A 20364-nucleotide genomic window follows, 5' to 3' on the forward strand; every position below is an offset into this window, starting at 1 on the left:
ATGGTAACTCAGCAATTTCTTCCTTTGGAAACTGCGCTGAGGTTTCATTTAAGGCTATATTTATTTATTTTTTTAATCAGAAGACAAGTGCCACATATGTAACTGTTCTGGTTCTTGTGAACGTCAACTTTAGTCCTAGCATTCTTTCTTTTTTTTTTTTCCCATATTCACTATCATCAATCCGTGATTTTAAACAAGTAAGATGTATTTTTTAATGGGATGAATCTATATTCAACCAGAATGCTAAGAATTTATACCTGCAAAAGTTATTCTTCTATCAGAGGCATGGAAAACTCTGCTAGTTTGAACTGAAAATAATAAGTGATGCTGAACTCAAAAGGTAGCAGTATAAAAAAACCAACTACTGGAAAGCAGAACCAGCTCTACAGGAACAGCATTCAGAAATGGTTTTCTACCCAGATCCACTATCTTCACAAATTCCTACCTGGAATACTCTGATTTGGTGAAGATTTTATGTGCTCTTCCAATTTCTGGCTTGCAGGAGTGATGGGGGGACTGAATGCATCCAGCCAGTCTCTGAAAAACACAAACCAAATCAGAACTAAAAGCACAGTTTGTGTTGCTATTTGTGATTTTAGTATTATAAAAATATAGTTTACAGCTAACACTATTTAAAAAGCTAAGGCTTCCTTCCTTCCTTTGCATTTTCACCTTTCACACTGAAAAACTTCAGCTGGTATTACTCTCTCAACAAAAGGTGTGATCCATAATCCCCAGAGCTGTGCTCTGAAAGCTTATGGGACTCATTGAAGTCCTTTGCTGCGGAACAGACCTGGGAGAAGCCACCTGTGTTTGATGACACTGTAGAGGTCAACCAAAAATCCTGGGGAAAGAGGCTTAATGGCAATGCAAGAGCTGTGTTTGGTTACCATTGATTTGGCAGTGCTTGGCGCCCCTCTATAGCATCATAGAATCACAGAAGCATAGGATCATCATGGTGGAAAAGACCACTAAGATCATCTGGTCCAACTGGGTGACCCAGCAAGTGTTAGTGCTATAGAATTTGTTACATGTTATAGTTAAAAATTTGTTATTGACCATAACATAGTTCTAGTTGACCATAAGACAGAGAACACAGCTGTCATAAATCTGTGTTGCTTCCAGGAAGAAAAAAGTTTTGATGTAATCTTTATCATAGACGAGAGACTGTGGGACTTCTTCACCTATTTAATTTTATAGGCAGTTTATGCCTCTGCTGAACACTACTTTGTGACAGCTTTTAAAAATGATTTTCGCATTATCATACATTGATGCAAAGTTCAGTGTTCATTTCCGATATGCCACTTTATGATACACTGCCTTTGATTGTTACAGCTCAAAAAAGGAAAACAGAACAGTCCTTTTTATTGTTATTGCTATTGCTTTTTATTGCAAGCTGAAAGGTAGACATTTCCACTGAGAAAGTGGATAGGAAGCACATGTGTGAGATTTCATTCAAGTAATAGAGGCAGAGAAACGCAGCCCTGGAGGGACACATCCAAGGCACAAAGTTCAGGCAATCCTGCAGCTGACCACGTCTCACAGTTCTTTTCATATAAGAAGCTAATCTCTGTACGCTGTGCATAGCTGATGTTTCATTATGTTCCCATCTCTCCTGCTCAACAGTTAAAAGCTGTAACACATTCAGGCTTCCACATCACCATTAACTAAACTCAGTGATTGAAATTTAACATTTGAGATGGAATTCAAGGGACCTCAGTAAATCATCTCATTCTGATGGAACCAGATCCATCCTTTTTGACCAATGTATTTCACTGCAAGGCAACGGAAATAGATGGGAAAGGGGTCATTAAATTCCCCTGTGTTTGCTTCATGCTGGTGGAACTGAGCAGCTCTATTGAGTTAAGTTAGTTTGGAGTTAATTCAGTTTGTCTGGCCATGGCTGTTCCAACAGCTGGTACAAGAACATTTTGCATCCAACTTGTGCTGGAGGCCAGAAAGATCAGCTCGGGCTGTGCAAGTAACTTCAGCTTCCAGGGATTCCTCTAGAAAGGATGAATTTTCCCAAAGCTTGACAGATTTCTTTACACTGCCTGGCTGTATCAATTGTCCAACACCAAGAAAACAGGTGATGTACTTCTACTTTCTGAAAAGCCTTGAAGATCTCACGTAAGATTTGTTTCTGACAGAGAGATCTGGAAAGGCTTAGGCATGTGCTGTAATTGCTAAAACATGCCAGTTGCTTTTCTGTTGGTTGTTGTTAGTTTTTCTGCTACTTCTGGACTTGCTGTTGATTCCACTCCATCTCCTGCTGGCACGCACACATCATCTGGGGTGAATTTGGGGACAACCACCTATCAGTTAGCAGTCAAAATGGAAAAAACTAATTTTCTGCCTCAGGAAACAGAACTGCTGGTGTAGAAATCCAGCAAGTAGTATAGGAGATTTACAGGAAAAGATACAGATTTTTCCATCATTTCAATATGTCAAAAACATACTTCACATTTTTTTTAATCCCATCATTCTGTTTTCACATATATGTCCAACTTCCAGCCATTCCCCCTCTGCTGCTCTGCCAATGAGAGCTGGTACAACTCATCCCCACAATATGCTTGCCCAGAGATCTCATTATTAGCTTTCTCTGTCACTGTGTTTCTGTATTCCATGCATACACCCAAAGATTCTTCATTTACACCAAAGCTTTGAAAGCTTTCAGGTGCAGTTAATTAAATGCACATGATATCCAGTGGGATGGTAGAGAAGGATGGTGCTTGGTCTCAGTCTGATTAACAAATGTAGTTAGAAAAGTAAAGAAGCATTAGAGCATATACACAGTTCTACAGGTTTGGAAGAGTTTAGAGATACATGTTTTTCACATAAAATATATTCCAGATTATTTCTAAAGAAAAAAAGGCAGTAGGTACCAGTAGGAAATCAGAGAGGATATTGGTAGGAAGGAAAGAAAGATAATAAGGTAGTTATCTCCAAAGGAAAAGACAGAGACCTTTCACTCACAGAACACAGAAGGAGGAAGGGTGTGCCATTAAACCAGTACCTCTCCTAAATTCACAGTTCTTAATACTCCCATCTCTGCAGGGTCCTCCTGAAAGAGTAAGACTGAGAAATCAGAGGCGGGATGATTTGTCACTAGCTGGATGGTTTTGTCCTTTATTTAGTTCTTCAGTTATTTAATTCTGGTGTAAATAAGTTGCTCACTTTCCTCTTTTATATTTCTTTTGAGGCATCTGGATCAGTTGATGTGTTATTATTTGTTCTAGTAGGGGCTAGTGTAAGAGCATGGAATTTTGGTGGTTCCAAAGGGAGGCAGAGGTATGTGGATTTATGATCGATGCAAGGGAGATGTGTGGCAAGTTTATTATTTCCTATTAAAACATTAAATTATTGTTAAACTATTTCTCATTATTAAAATATAAAAATTGTTTCTGGGGCAGACTTCTTTAAGAAGCTTCTTTATCTCCTTAAAACAGAAAAGCTAATCAAGCACTCTGACTAATTAAAACACTCCATTTATGCTATCAGTGCCTCAAGCTATAACCAATACCATCAACATGTAATAAACTATCTAGAGCTTCTCTGATAACAGTGCTGAATGCTAACTATTGTCTTTTGACATTGTGAGTTTTGTTGTCCAAAGCCTCCCAACAGCTTTTGCACACATTCAGATTGGCCAGCATCTTTAATGCTGGCACTGAAAGTCTGAACTGTTTTCAAAGCTATTCTCCATACCAAGATAGAGTAAAACATACTTGATATAATCTTGCCATGTCATATTCTTCTCCTTAAAAAAAAAACCTTTTGGAGAATAAATGTCATATATTGAAAGATCACACGATAGCTGAGCTGTGATAGAAAACAGGAGCAATCTTTGGGACTTATCAACACTTTTTCAGTTTTATGACAGAGGATTTGCAGAAAGTGGTGTTCATTGGTAAAATCTATTGAGAAAATTAGCAATGCCTTTTTAAGCAGCACTTAAACAAAGATTTAATCAGAGACAATCCCATATTAAATTTTTCCATGAGCAATAATACCATCAACAGAAGAATGAATAATCAGAGGCTTTGATTTCAATCTTGATGAATGCCACTGATACTCTTACTTAGTTACAGATTTCTTCTTAGGCTGTCCTGCTAGCTGGACTGAGAAAATGGCAAGCCTCATAATAAAAGGATTTTAAGCATTCCTGTGAATGGAGATAGCATACTTTATCACTTTTCTTTTGGATGAGATTTAATTTCTACTACTTTAATCAATGGGATCATTTAATTCACATTATTAACAAAATTAAATTGCTTTGAAGTTTTAGTACAACAGCTTTGTCTGATGGTCTACGTGGGGATTAAAAGGAATATTCAAAATGTGAGGTCAGCCTAGCAGTGCACTGAAGAAATGCAAGGCAAGCGCTGCACTGCATCGAACCAGGGACTGAAAAAGTGACATCAGTTTTGTATCGGGAACAAAACGTGACGTGGACTGAAGAGCACAGTCAGTGAGGAACACAAAAGATGATATTTAGCTGCATAAAATTCCTAGGAAATTTTTATGAATCCTGGAAGAGAACTTGGCCGTGCCTGAGCGGTAACAAGAGGAGCACATTTGTGGAGTTGTTGTTTTTACAACGAATAATTTGATTAACTCTGTGGAGGAGCAGAGGAGGCTCCTGTATGAATCAAGACTACAAAAATATTTGTAGAGAAAAAAAATCAGCTCTTGTCAGCTTTTGCTACTGCCATCTAAAACCTTAGCACATACTTCTGTCGTACTAATAGTATTTAATAACACTGAAGCAGATTCTACGGCACATGCTCCAAGTAAATACCTTACCATGGTAGGTGAATGCAAAGTATGAGCTCCTATACAAAAGTAGTTCAGTGTAGCTTGGATATTTGTTATGGCTAAGATGAACACCTATTTTCCCCCAATTTATTTGGATTTTTAATGATGTTTATTTAGAAGAGGTTGATAGAGATCAACTTAATACCCAAATAGGTCAGTACAGTCACCTCGCTTTTGGTACAGCCCCTCACCCATTGCTGTATCTTTTTTGGAGACTCCATCACTTTTAGGCTCCTATAGCAGATCAGAATTTTCAGTTTCAAACCTGCTGAACTTCAAGGTTGTGTGGAACTTCATTAACTTACATCAGGTTGGCTATAAACACTGATTTGGTTTCTGTTTTGTAATATATTATGTATGGATGTGTAATGAGTTTTTTTTAATAGAAACATTTCCACAGAAATAAAGCCTTCAATACTAGTTTCAGTAGTGCAGCAAAGACTTCTGAAGGCTATTAACATTCAGATGTAGAAATCAAATTTCATGTGCAACCTGTATACCTCTGTAACAACTGTGGAGCTGTCTTAGCCTTACATTGCCCACTTTGGCATCTAAAATGCTTTAAACAATTTCAGTTGTGAACATTCTTATAAATTCTCACAAAATATGCCCTAAATCAAAAAACATTCAGTATGAATTTTTAAATCAGTACTTCTGATTGCCCTGCAGCTTCAGATGGGAAGCAGTGAGTGTAACATAGAACTGAGCGAGCATACAGAAGGAGAAAGAGAAAGACATTGAGATTTTGGAAAGGGTCCAGAGGAGGGCGACTAAGATGATCAGGGGGCTGGAGCACCTCCCCTATGAGGACAGGCTGAGGGAGTTGGGCTTGTTCAGCCTGGAGAAGAGAAGGCTGCGGGGTGACCTCATTGCAGCCTATCAATACCTGAAGGGAACCTACACCCAGGAGGGGAGTAAACTGTTCAGAAGGGCTGACAACAGCAGGACTAGGGGAAATGGTTTTAAGTTGAAGGAGGGAAGATTTAGGCTGGATGTTAGGGGGAAGTTCTTTACTAGGAGAGTGGTTAGGCCCTGGAACGGGCTGCCCAGGGAGGCTGTGGATGCCCCGTCCTTGGACGGGTTTAAGGCCAGGTTGGACGGGGTCCTGGGCAACCTGATCTGAATGTGTATGTTTGGTGGCCCTGCTAGGCAGGGGGGTTGGAACTACATGATCCTTGGGGTCCCTTCCAACCCGGGTGATTCTGTGATTCTGTGAGATACTGCTGAAGGAAGAGGGGGAGTATTTATATACACAAATCAAAGAGTTTTGAGTGAACACTGTAATAACAATCTTGAAAAATAACATAAATATGCATGTCTGTATGGCTTTGCATGAGCTGAAAACTGTATTTTAAAAAGAAATATCACAGGGATTTAAGGTTAATCTGGCAACGTGTTGATGACTCAAAAAAATGCAAGACATGAGCTGCATTGTATTATTTTCCTGGAGTGTTGTTGTAGTCTCAAAATATCATTAAATCAGCACAAACCAACACTTATCATTTCCTGCACATTTTTCACAGTGAGCTGCATTCTGACTATGAGTAATCTGTTAATCTGTTCTTTGCCTCACAATCCGTCAAAGTGACAGATTCATTCCATCCCTAATACATAATATCTTCATTTGCTGTATGCTTTACTGGAACTTTCTTCTTTTGCTACCACTGAGATTTAGAAAATCGTGAGTGTATTTACAAAATGACTTTTTCCTTTCTCCAAACCACTTCAGCAAGTCCAGCCCACCAAACACTATACTACTAATGGAGGCAAAGAGCCTCCATTAAAATATACAATATACAATAAAAAAGCATAGAATTGTTTAATTTCCAATGAATTAATAACTAAAAAGAGATCATAAACAGCCCAGATGCAACCATGCATGAAAGACTTGAATCTGTTCCTCTTAGGGACTTATCAGAGTACGTGTTTGTGTATTGGTGATAGATTGGATTCAGGATGATAAAGGAAATGTGAATTCTACTTATTGAGCAAGATATTTGGGTGCTGTAAGTTGCTGTTACTTGTGTGGACATTATGACCAGGCTGACTGGTAGCAGGTCAAAGTTTGGCCTCTTAATGCTTTCCCATTTTTCTTTTATTATGTGAATTCAAATGATAAATTTGTGCAGGATATTTGAAACATGCTGCTCATGTTCACCGGTCTAAAAACAAGAATGATCTGAATTTGGACGTTTTACTTCTTTGTAATTAACATAATTGTGCTGTTTGGTCAAGTTTTCGTAGTTAAATACATGAAGCTTCTGTCACAGTTGGAGGTTTTCAAGATCAGGCTGGATGGGGCCGCGGGCAGCCTGGTCTAGCAGCAGATGTGGAGGTTGGTGGCCCTGCCTGTGGCAGGGGGGTTGGAACTTGATGATCCTTGAGGTCCATTCCAACCCAAGCCATTCTATGATTCTATGATAGCTTCTGTTAAATAACAGTAACATTGTGATTTACTTAAAGACCAGACCTCTAATGCATCACCCTGTTGACTTGCTGGCTGCATTATAGTTTTAATGTTCAGTAGTGAAGTAAATGACACTAAAATAGAAAACCAGTTTTATCATCTAACTTAAGTAAAAGACTGGCCCTTTATTCTTTGCTGGCTTAGATTCACTTGTCTGAGACCAACTGTATACATCACAAGTAAAGAATCTGCAAATGTGTTTTAAAATTCCAATATATTAATCTAATCAAACAAGAGAGTTCTAGTCATGTAAGTCAGATATTCACTGGTCAATCAACCAGATTTCCACACTTAATTAAGCATCTGTTAGGAAAGGTTTGCTTCTTTTTTCACGTATTTTTAGCAATTATTTAAACCATATGTTTAAAAAATTATACTTTACTGTTTCACCATTCAAGAAACACCTGAATCCAGCACCCAATGAGTCTTGTCACAATTAAAGTAATTCCTTTTCTCCGCAGTCAGCTGCTAACAGCACCTCACTGCTCTGCCCATCCTGAATGTAGGCTGCATCCCATTTAACTTTTAATGGATGACACGCAGCCAGAGGGCTTTTAAAGATCAGTGGAGAGAACATGACTCAACAGAACACTAACTTTAATATTATCAAACTTGTTAAAGGTGATGCAGCTGAATGTTCCCAGCCTGTGAAAATTACCTTTCTTTTACAAGAAAGTGAAAAAAAAAAATGCTAGGGAACTCTGACCTTCTGGTGTATTAATACAATGAATGGTACAGCATGGAGCTGGAAACTTAATCATTACCAACAAAGGGAGAAGTATGCTGCCTTGCTCTAATTTTTGAAAAACATCATGTTTTGTCACCAACAGCAAAAGGAATCAAAAGCAACACTCTGTATGATGGATCAAAGCAATTACACAAATGATAGCGGGGCAGCAGGAAGGGAGGCGGTGGGCACTTGTGCCCTTGGAAACCCAGGCAGTTTGGCAGTTTTACTTTGTAAGAAAAAAATACGGATCTCTTTCAGACATCCCACCAGGAACAAGGGATGGCGAGTCAGTACGTGAGCAGCCAGCACGTGCTGCGTCCTGGGAAAGCCTGAAACAGTTGGCTGTTGGCCACAGAAAGTTCAGCAATGCAGAATTCCAGTCCGTAGTGCTACTCAAACACGGGCTGCTGCAGAAACAAACCGGCTGATTTGCTTTCTATGGGCAGCAATAAATAGAAAATCTTTTGTCTCACCTCAAGTAGGCACCGACGCTTTATTCAGGGAAGAGTGACGATGAAATGTACCTAGCAAAAGATGCTGTGGGGCCGAATACCATCAGCAGTTCTCTTAAAAGGCTATTCAGCCAAGCATCATGGAGATGCAAAGGACAGCATCCGAAGCAAATGCTTAGGCACTAGGTACTGTTTGGTGCTGACATTTTGAGATGCCCTGTGTCAAGGTTCTCAAGCAACTTAGAGTACCCCTAAACTGTGAGTTTAGTTACTTCCCTCCCATGGCAAGAATGGGAATACAGCTAGGAACTAAAAAAAGAAAAAAACAACAAAAAGCAACAACGACAACAAGAAAACGTGTACAGGGGACACTGGGGGACCTAAGACATATCTGTTAAATGCTATTTTTCCTGCTGTTAAGAGATTGAGCCCATTGACATGGGTGAAGACCACAAGAGACAAGAACCAAGACTAATGTGGGGATGCAGCTCTGCATTTTCCTGTTTTATTCCAAGCATAGAACACAAGGTTAGGAGCATTTTCCATGTTTTATATTTTAGTCTTTTAGTCTTCCATGCTCATGCTGCCATGACTTCATGTTCTCAGATTCCCGTACAAGAGAAAGTCATTTCTGGATTATTTTAACAAGCTTTTGCATGTTAGCCACTCAGTTCTCAACAATCTTTCTGCAGCTGAGCTTTTTACCATCATGATTAAAAAATTTAACCTTTCCAATTAGATGTTTCCTGTGCCATTTGCTTCTATTGTCATGCTCTTTTTCATGCATATTATAGCCTGACAAATGCAGCAGAACTTTGCTAATTCAGATTAACGATGGGGAGATCTATTGCAAATTACACTATTTTGTGGATGAGTAAAGTAACTGAATGAGTACAATGAAAAAGCAAAGCACATTTTTTGATACGTTGTTCACTTATTTTGACAACTGTTGTGTAATTTCCTAATAGTTCCTAATGCAATAATTTCTGTTTTGCAGAAATAATGGAGTTGTATGACTTCCATCTTCTAATGAATCACAAAAATAAATATGCTTCTTTGTAAAACACATCCTTTAAATTTCCTTCTCAACTCTATGCTATTAGAGTACTTATGCCCTTACCTGGAAATATGGGAGACAAATATGTTTTACAACTGAATTTTACAGCATGCACGGTAGAGAAGTTCTGGTGTAGCACAAATAAATGTTATAACTACAATCTTTCTTCTGCTGCATCACTTTATAGGTGAGCTTAATCTTAACTGAATATGAGTGGTAGGACGACATGCATCAGCTACTGGCATATTTAATTTTCTTCTGGGGCAGATGAGAATACCTGAATGTCAGTCTAAAAACTGAACATATCTTTAGTTTTGGTACTTCAGTGTTTGCAAAGTTTATGGTTGTGTGCTAGAACTGTTGATTCTATACACAAATTTCATGTGCTGTGATCACGGCAACATTTATGGCAGGAGTAGGTTATGAAAAAGACTGGTACCAGAAACTTTATAAGAAAGTGGGAAAAATAACTTACTTTCTAAAATTAATAGGGAGCAGTCATAAAAGGCAACTGCTGCTTGTTCATTTTTTGTTATATGAATATGAATTACTTCCACTGGAGAGATACCTTCACCAAAAAAAGACAAGAAAGTGTTTTTACTTTCTTCTTTTGGGTTGTATTGGAAGGAAGAATGATGACACACCAATCATTCTAATGGAATGGTAGGTTACAATGACAGGACACCTTGCTTTAGTCAGCCTGCACCATGCCAATGTCAGGTAAGGTCAATGACTATTTATCATCTGCCAATGACTGCAGGCCCTTATCAGCCTGTTATAGAGACAAGGAACTTCCTATCACATCCACAAGAGGCAAAGCTTCAAGGATTTAAACTACAGTACAGTGTGACACTTTTCATAGATAGCACATACATCTAGACAAAAAGCCAGCCTGAACTGCATCATCTATTTCCCATAAACACTTCATAATATCATTGGATGTCGTTAACATTCTAGGAACCAAACCTGTTCCTTGGTTTTAAGCTGATTCTTTTTAGTTTGTAACAAAACCATGATGGAAATTAAGGTAAAAATGAACATTTCACAGAAGCAGGAGCTGACTTGCAGGTCCTGAATCCTATCCCTTTAGAGCAATGGTAATGCTCTCTTCTCGTAGCAAAACTTACAGAGGTAATAACTGATGTGAACACAGGTCAGAGAATCACAGACAAGTACAAGACACTGGAAAGAGTAGATGGGGATGTGGCAAAATGGCATCTCATAGCTTCATCAGTTTCTTGCAGGATGAAACCCATAGCAGAGCTATAGACAATGCTTCCAAAGATCATTTTCATTGACTGAGACACTAATGAACTTCTGCAGACTGCAGTCAGCCTAGGAAAAGCTGTCACTCCACACTTTGGAAGGTTGTTAATGTTGAGCTGTTAATATATGAAACCCACCAGCAATTAATTACAAAAATAATAATTTGTGAATGAAACATGGCTTCATCACTCATTCTTTACTTGGATACTATTGACAAATAAGCTTTCTCATACAATGAAGCCTGTGTTGTATGAGCTGGTCTTGTATTCTTGGCCATAGCCCAAATCAGGCAGATATTTACTATCATCAAACCTCCGTGCCCATGGTTCGCTATGGGAATTCATATTTTTTAAACATACAGAACCAAATGTCTGGGTACAACCTAAATAAAGCATTGCCTGTGTAGGTTTTATATAAAATTACTGAAGTAAAACAAACTTCCTTAGAAAAGACACCTAACGATGTGCTGAAATATTTATGTCCTGCCCTCGCACGGTTTCTGTGAACAGCTGTTTGAACTTCAGAGGAACAAATTTAATTTGGTAGATTGGGAAGAGCTGAGCAGGATGCCAGCTGAGGAGCTGGGGAGGCAATGCTTATAAAGACAGATCTCAACTTAAAAAAATATCTCTCAAAGATGGAAAATCAGAAATAAATTTTCTGAAGAGCATCTGTAGGATATATCTGTAGGATCTGTAGGAAATCTATTCATACAATTAGGCTAAATATCTTTTTTACAGAACAGTTCCTCGCTTTGCAGTTCAGTACTGCTGCAATTCCTCTGTGATATTAACTTCCTTTCAGCATTTCCTTTAATGCAACTTCCAAATCTACAGCACACAAATATGTTGGAGGACAGTGCTGCTGAAATGCTTCCTAAGTAAGCATAGCAGTTTCCAGCCCCTGCTCTGGAAGGAGAAGTAACAGCTAATTAGTTTCCTATCTGAAGGGAAAGGAAGCAGTTATGGGACTCAGCTCGGACCAAGCACCAGCCAGCATGGGGAACTGCAGAGCTAAGGCTCGAGACACCGCACGCCTTCTTCTCATCTGGCTCTGTGTCTCTGCAGTCCGTCTGCCTCCTTTCATTCACTGGTTCTGTGCCTTGCATGATTTGGGCATGATTTGTACTGCAGCAGCAATATTCTTGGCAGACTTACGACCTTCACCCAGTGGATCCAATGGAAAATGAGTCTAGCTGGGTCTTTTTATTGACTGTATTTCCATTATCTTCACAGATGCTTTCTTTCCTGCCTTATGTTCTAATGGACAGAAGCTCCTCTTGGACAATAGCTGCTACATGGCTCTCTCAGTTTCCCAGAAAACACCACTGATATGACTCCTAAAGTTACTTCAGACCTGTCACATGCTTTACTGTTCTTTACAACAAGCTATTTGTTCTATCAGTAAGTACCTAATGTAAATCTCTTTGTACCATGATATTTATCCCACACAGGATACGTCAGATTTTCAGATATTCTCACGTTTGCTTTCTTAGCTATCATAGGCATACAAAGATTGAGGTATTTTCCACTTACCCATACACTACTCGTTAAAATAGGCTTTTAAAAATACCTTAAGTACTAAGTTATAAAATTACTGTTAATTTTCTCTCTCTCTCACATACACACCCTCAGTGGAAAACATTACTAAATTTTCCATTATAAATGAAAGTTAACAACGTGAATCATGATATTCCACACACATCTTTTCCAGTTTTTACACTGTGATGCAAACTGACCTCATAATTTTGTCATCTTCCCTATTTACAGCCCAATAATACTTTTCTGGCCGTTCACAAGGGCTGCAGAATTTATGAGGCACTTCCAAGCATTCAGGTACTTTACAAATACTTTGCCTGCATTTCTCAAAAATGACTTCTAGGTAAATTTGTCTGCTCTGTGTACTGGATTAAAACAGATTGAGAACAAAGTTGTAGTTTATACCATTTTGTTTTAGATTTTATTATATGGAAATATAAGTTTTCATTGGTGATCATCTAAACTCAATACGCTGAAATGCTTTATTTTTACAGATACTGGTGCTTCTTCTCTTTTTCAGTGTATAAAACATACTGAGTACCAAATTGCTTTATCACATGAATACGAATAACAAAACCTGACTCAACCTATTGGCTGGAAGTAGAAAAGCAGTGCAGCCTGTGCTAAAATGTAGGCTATTCTTACGCCATCAGAATTAGGAAATCAATTCTGGAATAGGAGTCCTGGTCAGTTGCAAGGCACTGGATAACTTAACCTGGACTATAGTCAAGTCTCTCCATCCACTCTGTCCACTGTAACAATTAGAAAGGGTAGAGATAGCTCCTTGGGCAAGTAGCATGGAAGGTGGAGAGGTTTTCTAGAACAGTGTTGGCACTTAGGTTTAGTTATGAAATGGGACAGGAATCCAGGCTTGTATTTTAACTCCAGTAATATGCTGTGTGTGCTAAGAAACATATGGCTGTATGTTGCAATGAGTGATGCATCTGGGTGAACCTGCACAGCAAGTTTCATTGTGTTCACTCCATAAAATCTAACAAGAAGATAATAAAAACATGGATGGCAAGTAAAACAAGTGACTGAAAACATCTGTGTGAGGAGAAATGAATATTATGGTGCACAATTGGCTGGTGGTGCACCGTCATAAAATTTCACACTGTTGGTATCCTGAAAAGAAATCAAGCAAGCTTTCTTGCAGTCATACCCAAAATACCCTCTCTGCATATCCCTCCCAGCACTGCATGCATTGTCCAGCTAGAACTCAGACATGCAAAATCTGTGTTAATCACACCAACAGAAAGGGAAGTAGGACTGCTTTAAAATTTAAGTTTGCCTCCTGTTCAGGCTGTTCAAGAACTGGCAAAATGATGCTGGGCTTTCACAGGTGCAAGGCAATTCTGAAACAGGACAGTTCAATCTGGTTGTCTGAATGTTCACTGCTTCTCTTCAGCCACCATCTCCCCTTGTCTTGACATCCCCATCTTATCTTACATTAAAGTCACTGGGCTTTTGGTGCTGACTCCAAACAGAACAGATAAGACTAAAAACGTGACATCCAAAATACATTGTAGACAGGATTGGTTTGAACCATCCCACAGTGTTATTACCTAGCACCTTGTCCAGGCTGGGTTATCTATTGGAAACTCCTTTCCAAGTAAGTAACATTAAAACCTTTTCTAACAAATGGATTCCCTGACACCTGGAGTCACAGGTGCAATTCTACTTCTGAGTCTACAAAGCAGAGACAGAGAAAGAAACAGGTCAGAGTGTATAGATGTCAGATGAAGAAGAGTTGCTGAATCACGCGTCAAAGCACGTGGAGGAGCAAGGGCTGTGCTGGTTCCTTTAAATACACAGGGTACATCTCAACCATGCTGAATCCAGCCCTGTATTCTGGGACAATGCAGACTTACTGCAGCCTGTAGACAATGACTAAAAAGAGCAATAGTAAAGCTCTTTGAGAGGAGGCTGCAACCAAAAGGAGATTTAAGATTAAATCAAAGAACGTCACATTTAGTATTCAGAACACTCCGACTGAATTCTTACTGCCTGGGCTATAAATGGAATCTTACCGTGGGTTGGAATGTGAAAGTGGGCTCATTTCTTTCTGATAGTGATGCTCCTGACTGACGGGCTATGGAAAACATAAAATAACAGTGAGAAAATAACTTTGCAAATATTCCTTCAGAACGTTCAAAAGTATGAAAGAGATCCTTTATAAGGATACGCATTTGCAGCTTCTGATATTGGAATTTTATGGTCTTTCGTCTTATCTGTGAAATCTAAAAGGGATATTCAGATCCTAACTGTGCAAGGGTATAACTTAACAGATGATTCTTATCTGGGTGGAAATACATATGAATGAAGGAGTCGACCACGCAGTCATTTCTCTGCTGTCTGAGTGTGGGGACAGGGCCAGGGCACAGAGAGGGAAGTGTGATGATAATTTCTGATTAAAAAATGTCCAAATCTTACAAACAATAGTAATAATGTGCCCCCAAAGCTTTATATTAAATTATTGGGTGCTTATGGCTCTAAAACAGCTATTTGCCAGAAACACTGATTTTCATAAACTAATATAAAAATACACCTTGTCTCAAAATATAGGTAATGTTTGCAGGTAAGACCCCAACACATCACGCAGTGCGTCAGGACAGCTGTAAACAAACCACTGAAGCAAAAGCAGAAACAAGTGAGAATATGAGCATGCATTAAAAATACTTGTACAAATTAGTTAGTGTGATGTTAAATACCAAGTATTATGAAAAGAACTGCATCTTTATCAAAATTAATTAAAAAGAGAATGTTCTCATCGTTTGAAGAAGTGGGGAGAGATGGTATGCTTGGGATGAATGACATTCTAATTACTGCCAAATATAAGTCACTGCCTGGTCATGGATGGTGCAATTCCCAAGTGATGGCTAGTGGAAGACTGTGGATGAGACAGAAGGTAAATCAGTCAGTCTATGAACCAAAATATCTGTCTAAATAATTTTTAGTCTCATTTCATAGTAAAGAATAGTCTGCCTCAGTTCTGCAATTTGACTTGATGTGAATAGATCCCTCCAGGGGCTGTCAAACTGAGCTCTCAGCTGGAATAATTCTGGGTTTAAATATCACTACTCCTGTCTGTCAGACTTCAGTTCTGTCAGACCATTTCTGTGTAAAGTGTTTCCTTTTCTGAATCATCACAATGGAGGGCAGGAGACCTTCCAAAAACTAAGTGAGAACCTTGAAATTTCAAATGGTTTCTCATTCAAAATCTATTTGATTGAATTTACATTTAGGCAGTTGCTTGAGAAACAAGTAATTTTAGTGTTCTGTGTGTACTCTGTGCTTGAAAGACACGTCTGAGTAGTGAGCATACCCTGGAGTCTAATGACAGAGCATTACACCACTGTTAGCTTTTAGGGTTCATCAATTAGCAATCTGAGGGAACCTTCATAGGCTGGAGCGGGCTGCCCAGGGAGTGGAGGAGTCACCATCCCTGTTCAAGGACCGTGGAGATGTGGCACTGAGGGATGTGGGCTGTGCTGTGGTGGGGGTGGTTTGATGGTGGACTTGATGGTCTTTGTGGTCTTTTCCAACCTCAACAATGCTATGATTCTACAATTCATTCTCCTTTGCATTTCTGACTGAGAATAAGGGAGCACAGGAAGATATTCTGAACTCTCTTCTACGTGATCTTGCTCCAAAATTCCTGTGTTGCATCTAAAGTGATGTCTGATGTTGTATGGAAACAGCAACCCAAGAAGCTGAATTTCCCTGACAGGGCAGGAAGATCTGACTGGATCTCCAACACAGAGCAAGGCATTAAAGCAGAGTTATTTCCTGAGCTTTCCGACAATTCTTGGATAATTCATAATATAAACTTCACATTATACTCTGCAGTACATAGAGCTGTCTTGCATGTTGTTGCAAAGCTAACACTGAGCTTCATATACTTGAAATTTCAGAAAGCATTCAGTCAAATACCATCTTCTTAAAATATTTAGTTCTACATATATTTGTCGTTAATTTGGAGCTCTGCCCTGTGCCCCACTCACTTTTTGCACAGATTCGCAGTTCTCCTTTGAAGTAAAATTCATTTCAAAAAAAAGAAGCAGTTTATATTTATAGCTGATAGCTACGCAGGGTAATGTGTAATATTCAAAGCTATTTTATTTCTTTTTGGCTGTCATGGTTTACAGCAGCTGCTAAACAACTTGCATTTCAACAACTTCTCCTGACAGCATCTACTCAGTTCTTGCTAAGCCATCATAGGTTGTAAAATACAGTTTTAGTATATCAGTTTTATAGTTTTTTAAGGACATCTGTTCTAACTGCAGCTTAGCAATATGATGGATCTTTGTGCCTTCACTTCAGAAGCCTGCTGAAATTCATTAGTCAGTAATACATGAAAATTTTCGATGAATCTGGAAATCACACTGATAGAGGCAAGTGATGGAAAAAACAAGCTAACTAAAAATGTGTTTGATTGAGAAAATATTACTCTGATATGTATGTTCACTGCTTAACATGATTATACACTGCACTGCCTCACAGAACACTGTATGTATTTCAGAATGAAAGAGACACAAAAATCTGCCTTCTGGTGGTGCTGTTGCCACAGATTCAAACAAGGTACAAAAAGGTTCTATAAGATGAACGAAAATTTACAACAAAAAGTACTTTTGTTATTATCTTGGAAGACCACAAAGTAAATAATACCGATTTAAATAATCAGATGCTACCTGGAAACACATGGAAGCATGAAAGGCTAACCGTTACAAGAAGTGCAAACTGTCCCTAATTTCTCAAGCTATGATATGAGGATTCCTCTCTTTCTTTCCTGTACGGCTAAAATCATTTGACAAAGCAACGGTAGATGGCTGCAGATACAAACTTTGCTACAGTTTGTATGTTGGATTTTGGAGGGATTGATCATCTGCAAATTTTCTCGACTCAGCTTGAATGATTGCAGTAGTAAAGATGAGGGGACATAAAAACAAAGACTGAAATCCAGCAGGAACAACATTCAAACATGCTCTAATTGCTCTGGATAGGCTGTATTTCGATCTCTCAGTTATTTAGTCTATCTCTGCACAGAATAATACATTTACTGCACATGTGAATGCTTAGTGTGGGGATTCACTAAAACAGCTATATGAAATGAGCAGACATTTCTAGATTTCCAAGCCAACAGAACGCTACAGCTATGCTAAATTACAACTGAAATGACTAACCTATTTTATCTAAACACTTTTTAAAACTGATGTTATTTGTCTGAAAGCATCCAGAAACTATGAAGGCAGTGAGATGAAAGAGCTCTCTTGGCAATCAGCCTGTGGTTCACTAAGTACTGGAGCAGTACCTTTCGTTTTACAAAATCCTTTAGAATCATCGAATATCCCAGGCTGGAAGAGACCCACAAGGATCATCAATTGCTCCATGCAGGACCAGCCCCAAATCAGACCATATGACTGAGAGTGTTGTCCAGACTACAGGACTCCATCTGGGCCCTGTAGGTTCCTGGAGATAATTTGCAGCTAACATTTCAGAGCATTTGCCCTACAAGAATTTATACTGGGGCACACAGCAGTGCTTACTCTCCTAACACTGGAGCTGCCTCTGAGAGCTGTGGGCTTTACTTAAGACACATTCATTATTTATTATTGTTTCACCTGTAATAAAGTAAGAGCTATTTTGCTGCGATATAAATGGGGTGTGAGGTTATCTAGTTTTGCAGCAGCTCCTGCAAATACCTTGCTATAGTTGCTGGAATGCTCTGCCCTGATTTCATACACTCGATGCTCTTCGGTGGACTGTAACAAATACTCTCCTTATAACAGCACTCTGTCACATAGTGCAGCTGTGAGATTTGGTAGCACTTTGGGCCAGGACAAGTAATGATACAAGGTGTAAAATACAGAAGGATCACACACTAAGTGCTCAGAGCTACTGCAGCTCTTTGACACTGCTCTCCTGCTTCAGTCCTTTAAACAGTTAGCTGTTCAGTAATGAGACTTTATCATTGTAAAAAGCAATTGTTCTCCATTACTCACACTGGAAAGCAATTGCTGGCTGGTATCTATGGGTTTCATTCATTCTGAAGATATTTCCAAGTGCTATATCACACATCTGCAGGCTGTCAGCTGCTACTGACAAGCTGTGCAACCTACATGATTATTCAGGATTCTAAGAAAGAATATATGCCAGGGCTGCTCTGAAAGTAATGCCTTCTATTTTATTATGTTGGCCTGCAAAGTCAGAGGTGGATGTTGGTAATGCAGCAGCAGAGGCTGGGCCTTCCCACCAATATTCTCTTGCATTTTGTTGCTGTGACAGATGGCAGCAGAAGGGCAGTCTGACAGAATAGCATCTGACATGGAAGCACATATGAAGCAAAAGTATGTCAGTGAATTCCTCCATCTGGAAAAAATGGCACCCACTGCTATTGTTCAATGCTTGCAATTGTTTATGGAGACCAAACGATAGGTGTGAGCACAGTGAAAGTTGCACTGTGTTGGCAGTATTTTTCCTAGCAACAATGTCATCATAGCAGCTATAAAACACCAGGTGAGAAGGCATGGCTAATCCAGGGAGCACAGGTGCAAGCAATGCCCCCTCAGTGACCAGAAGGGGTGGACCCAGAGTCCACCCTCATTTAAGGGTTAGCAGCAAAGGGGACAATATTTCTTTTTTTCTTTTTGGGATGGTACCCTGCTTGAGTCTCCACCAGTCTTTGGAAAGGGTAAGCTGCTTTCTCCTGTATTGCTTTCTAAACTAAATCATGATTAATAACTTTATAATTAGGCTCCTGTCCTGGAAGAAGGCACTATCACACCTTCCACTGGTGCATGGGTTTTGATTTAACAAATAGTGTTGTGCCCTTGGTATCTGTTGTAGCTTCCATGGAAATAAGTAGGAGGTATTTCTTTCCATAGTGGTAATATAGAAGCTGCTGCAAGTATGTTCTGGTTGTGTATTTTACTTAATGAGTTCTAAGAAACATCTGGTAAAGATACCTTAGTTTTTGAAACTACTTAAAGAAATGTTAATATTCAAAACCACTGAAATAATAATAATTAAAAAAAAAAATTAGAACTTCAGGGAAAATATTGTAGATTGAGACTTACTGGTGGGAAACAAGAATTCCAGGTTGTTGTATCATCACTGCTTGTACTCATGTTAACGTTACAGTTGTCTATCTGTGATGCACTCAACCCATGTGAGGTTCCTGTATCCTTCAATTCTTCACTCTGTTGCCTCTTCATGCTAGCCAGCATCTGCAGTTCGGATGCACTCAGTCTGCTTGACTGGTAGTTCTTCCAGTCATACTCCTGTGAAACAAAATAGAGAAGCCAACAATATGGACAGGATCATGGAACAGAACACATGAATGAAACGAATGCCTCTGGGGAAGCTTAAAGAAGCTGCAATGCTAGAAGGGAATCAAAATGTTTAGTAGAATAGATTAGTTAACACATTTCTGCTCAGCTATGGAGGCCAGGCATGCGTTGTTACAGGAAGGAGAGCACAGCACTGTTAGTGACCCCGGGTTGGGTTCAGCATATTTGGTGAAGTTGCTGTTCCAGTGTAATAAAAATATGATTATTATTGTTATTATTCTAAAAGTTTGAAAATCCCGCAGCTAAAATTGCTTAAACATTTGATACAGGTCTTGAAATAAACTTAATCATACAGTTATCGTAGTATCATAAACACCATCAACATAACAGTTAGTTATTTGTGAAACACAGCATAGAATTTATCTGGAAAGCTACACATCAGCACTAAATTTTAAAGACTACTGTAGTAATTTGCTAGTGTATACATATTAAAAAGTAATGACAATAGTAGCATTTATTTTAGGCTCAGTGGTTGAATGGCTCAGTGCATGAGCTCCACGATTAGCTCAGCTGTTACCCTTTTTTTACCTCTGGTTTTTGAGCTCCACGCTTTATTCCTGAGTCCTGTGATTATTATTACTACTTTTAATTCCAAAATAATACCTGACATTTTTTTTCTAGACCTTTCTACACGCAAGTTAATAGTTCAGCTACTATTACTCCCTTGCTTACTATGCACTGAGCTTG

General features: G+C 39.0%; 1 protein-coding gene across 3 annotated transcripts in view; it reads right to left on the reverse strand.

The window, feature by feature from the left end:
* The window catches only part of CFAP20DC (CFAP20 domain containing), a 61666-nt gene that overhangs the window by 2122 nt on the left and 39180 nt on the right, over positions 1-20364 (reverse strand). For 2 of the 3 annotated variants that reach the window (XM_042880875.1, XM_042880876.1), the window contains exons 14-16: positions 19405-19608; positions 14359-14420; positions 446-537 (exon numbers count right to left, since the gene is read on the reverse strand). In XM_042880875.1, coding sequence (XP_042736809.1) covers positions 446-537; positions 14359-14420; positions 19405-19608 — 358 coding nt within the window. The remainder of the gene's footprint in view (positions 1-445; positions 538-14358; positions 14421-19404; positions 19609-20364) is intronic. The other variant, XM_042880877.1, reaches the window with a different exon arrangement.

Source organism: Lagopus leucura, unplaced genomic scaffold, assembly GCF_019238085.1.
Source record: "Lagopus leucura isolate 7727_CA_CO unplaced genomic scaffold, USGS_WTPT01 Super-Scaffold_100028, whole genome shotgun sequence".
In the NCBI taxonomy this organism is placed as follows: Eukaryota; Metazoa; Chordata; class Aves; order Galliformes; family Phasianidae; genus Lagopus; species Lagopus leucura.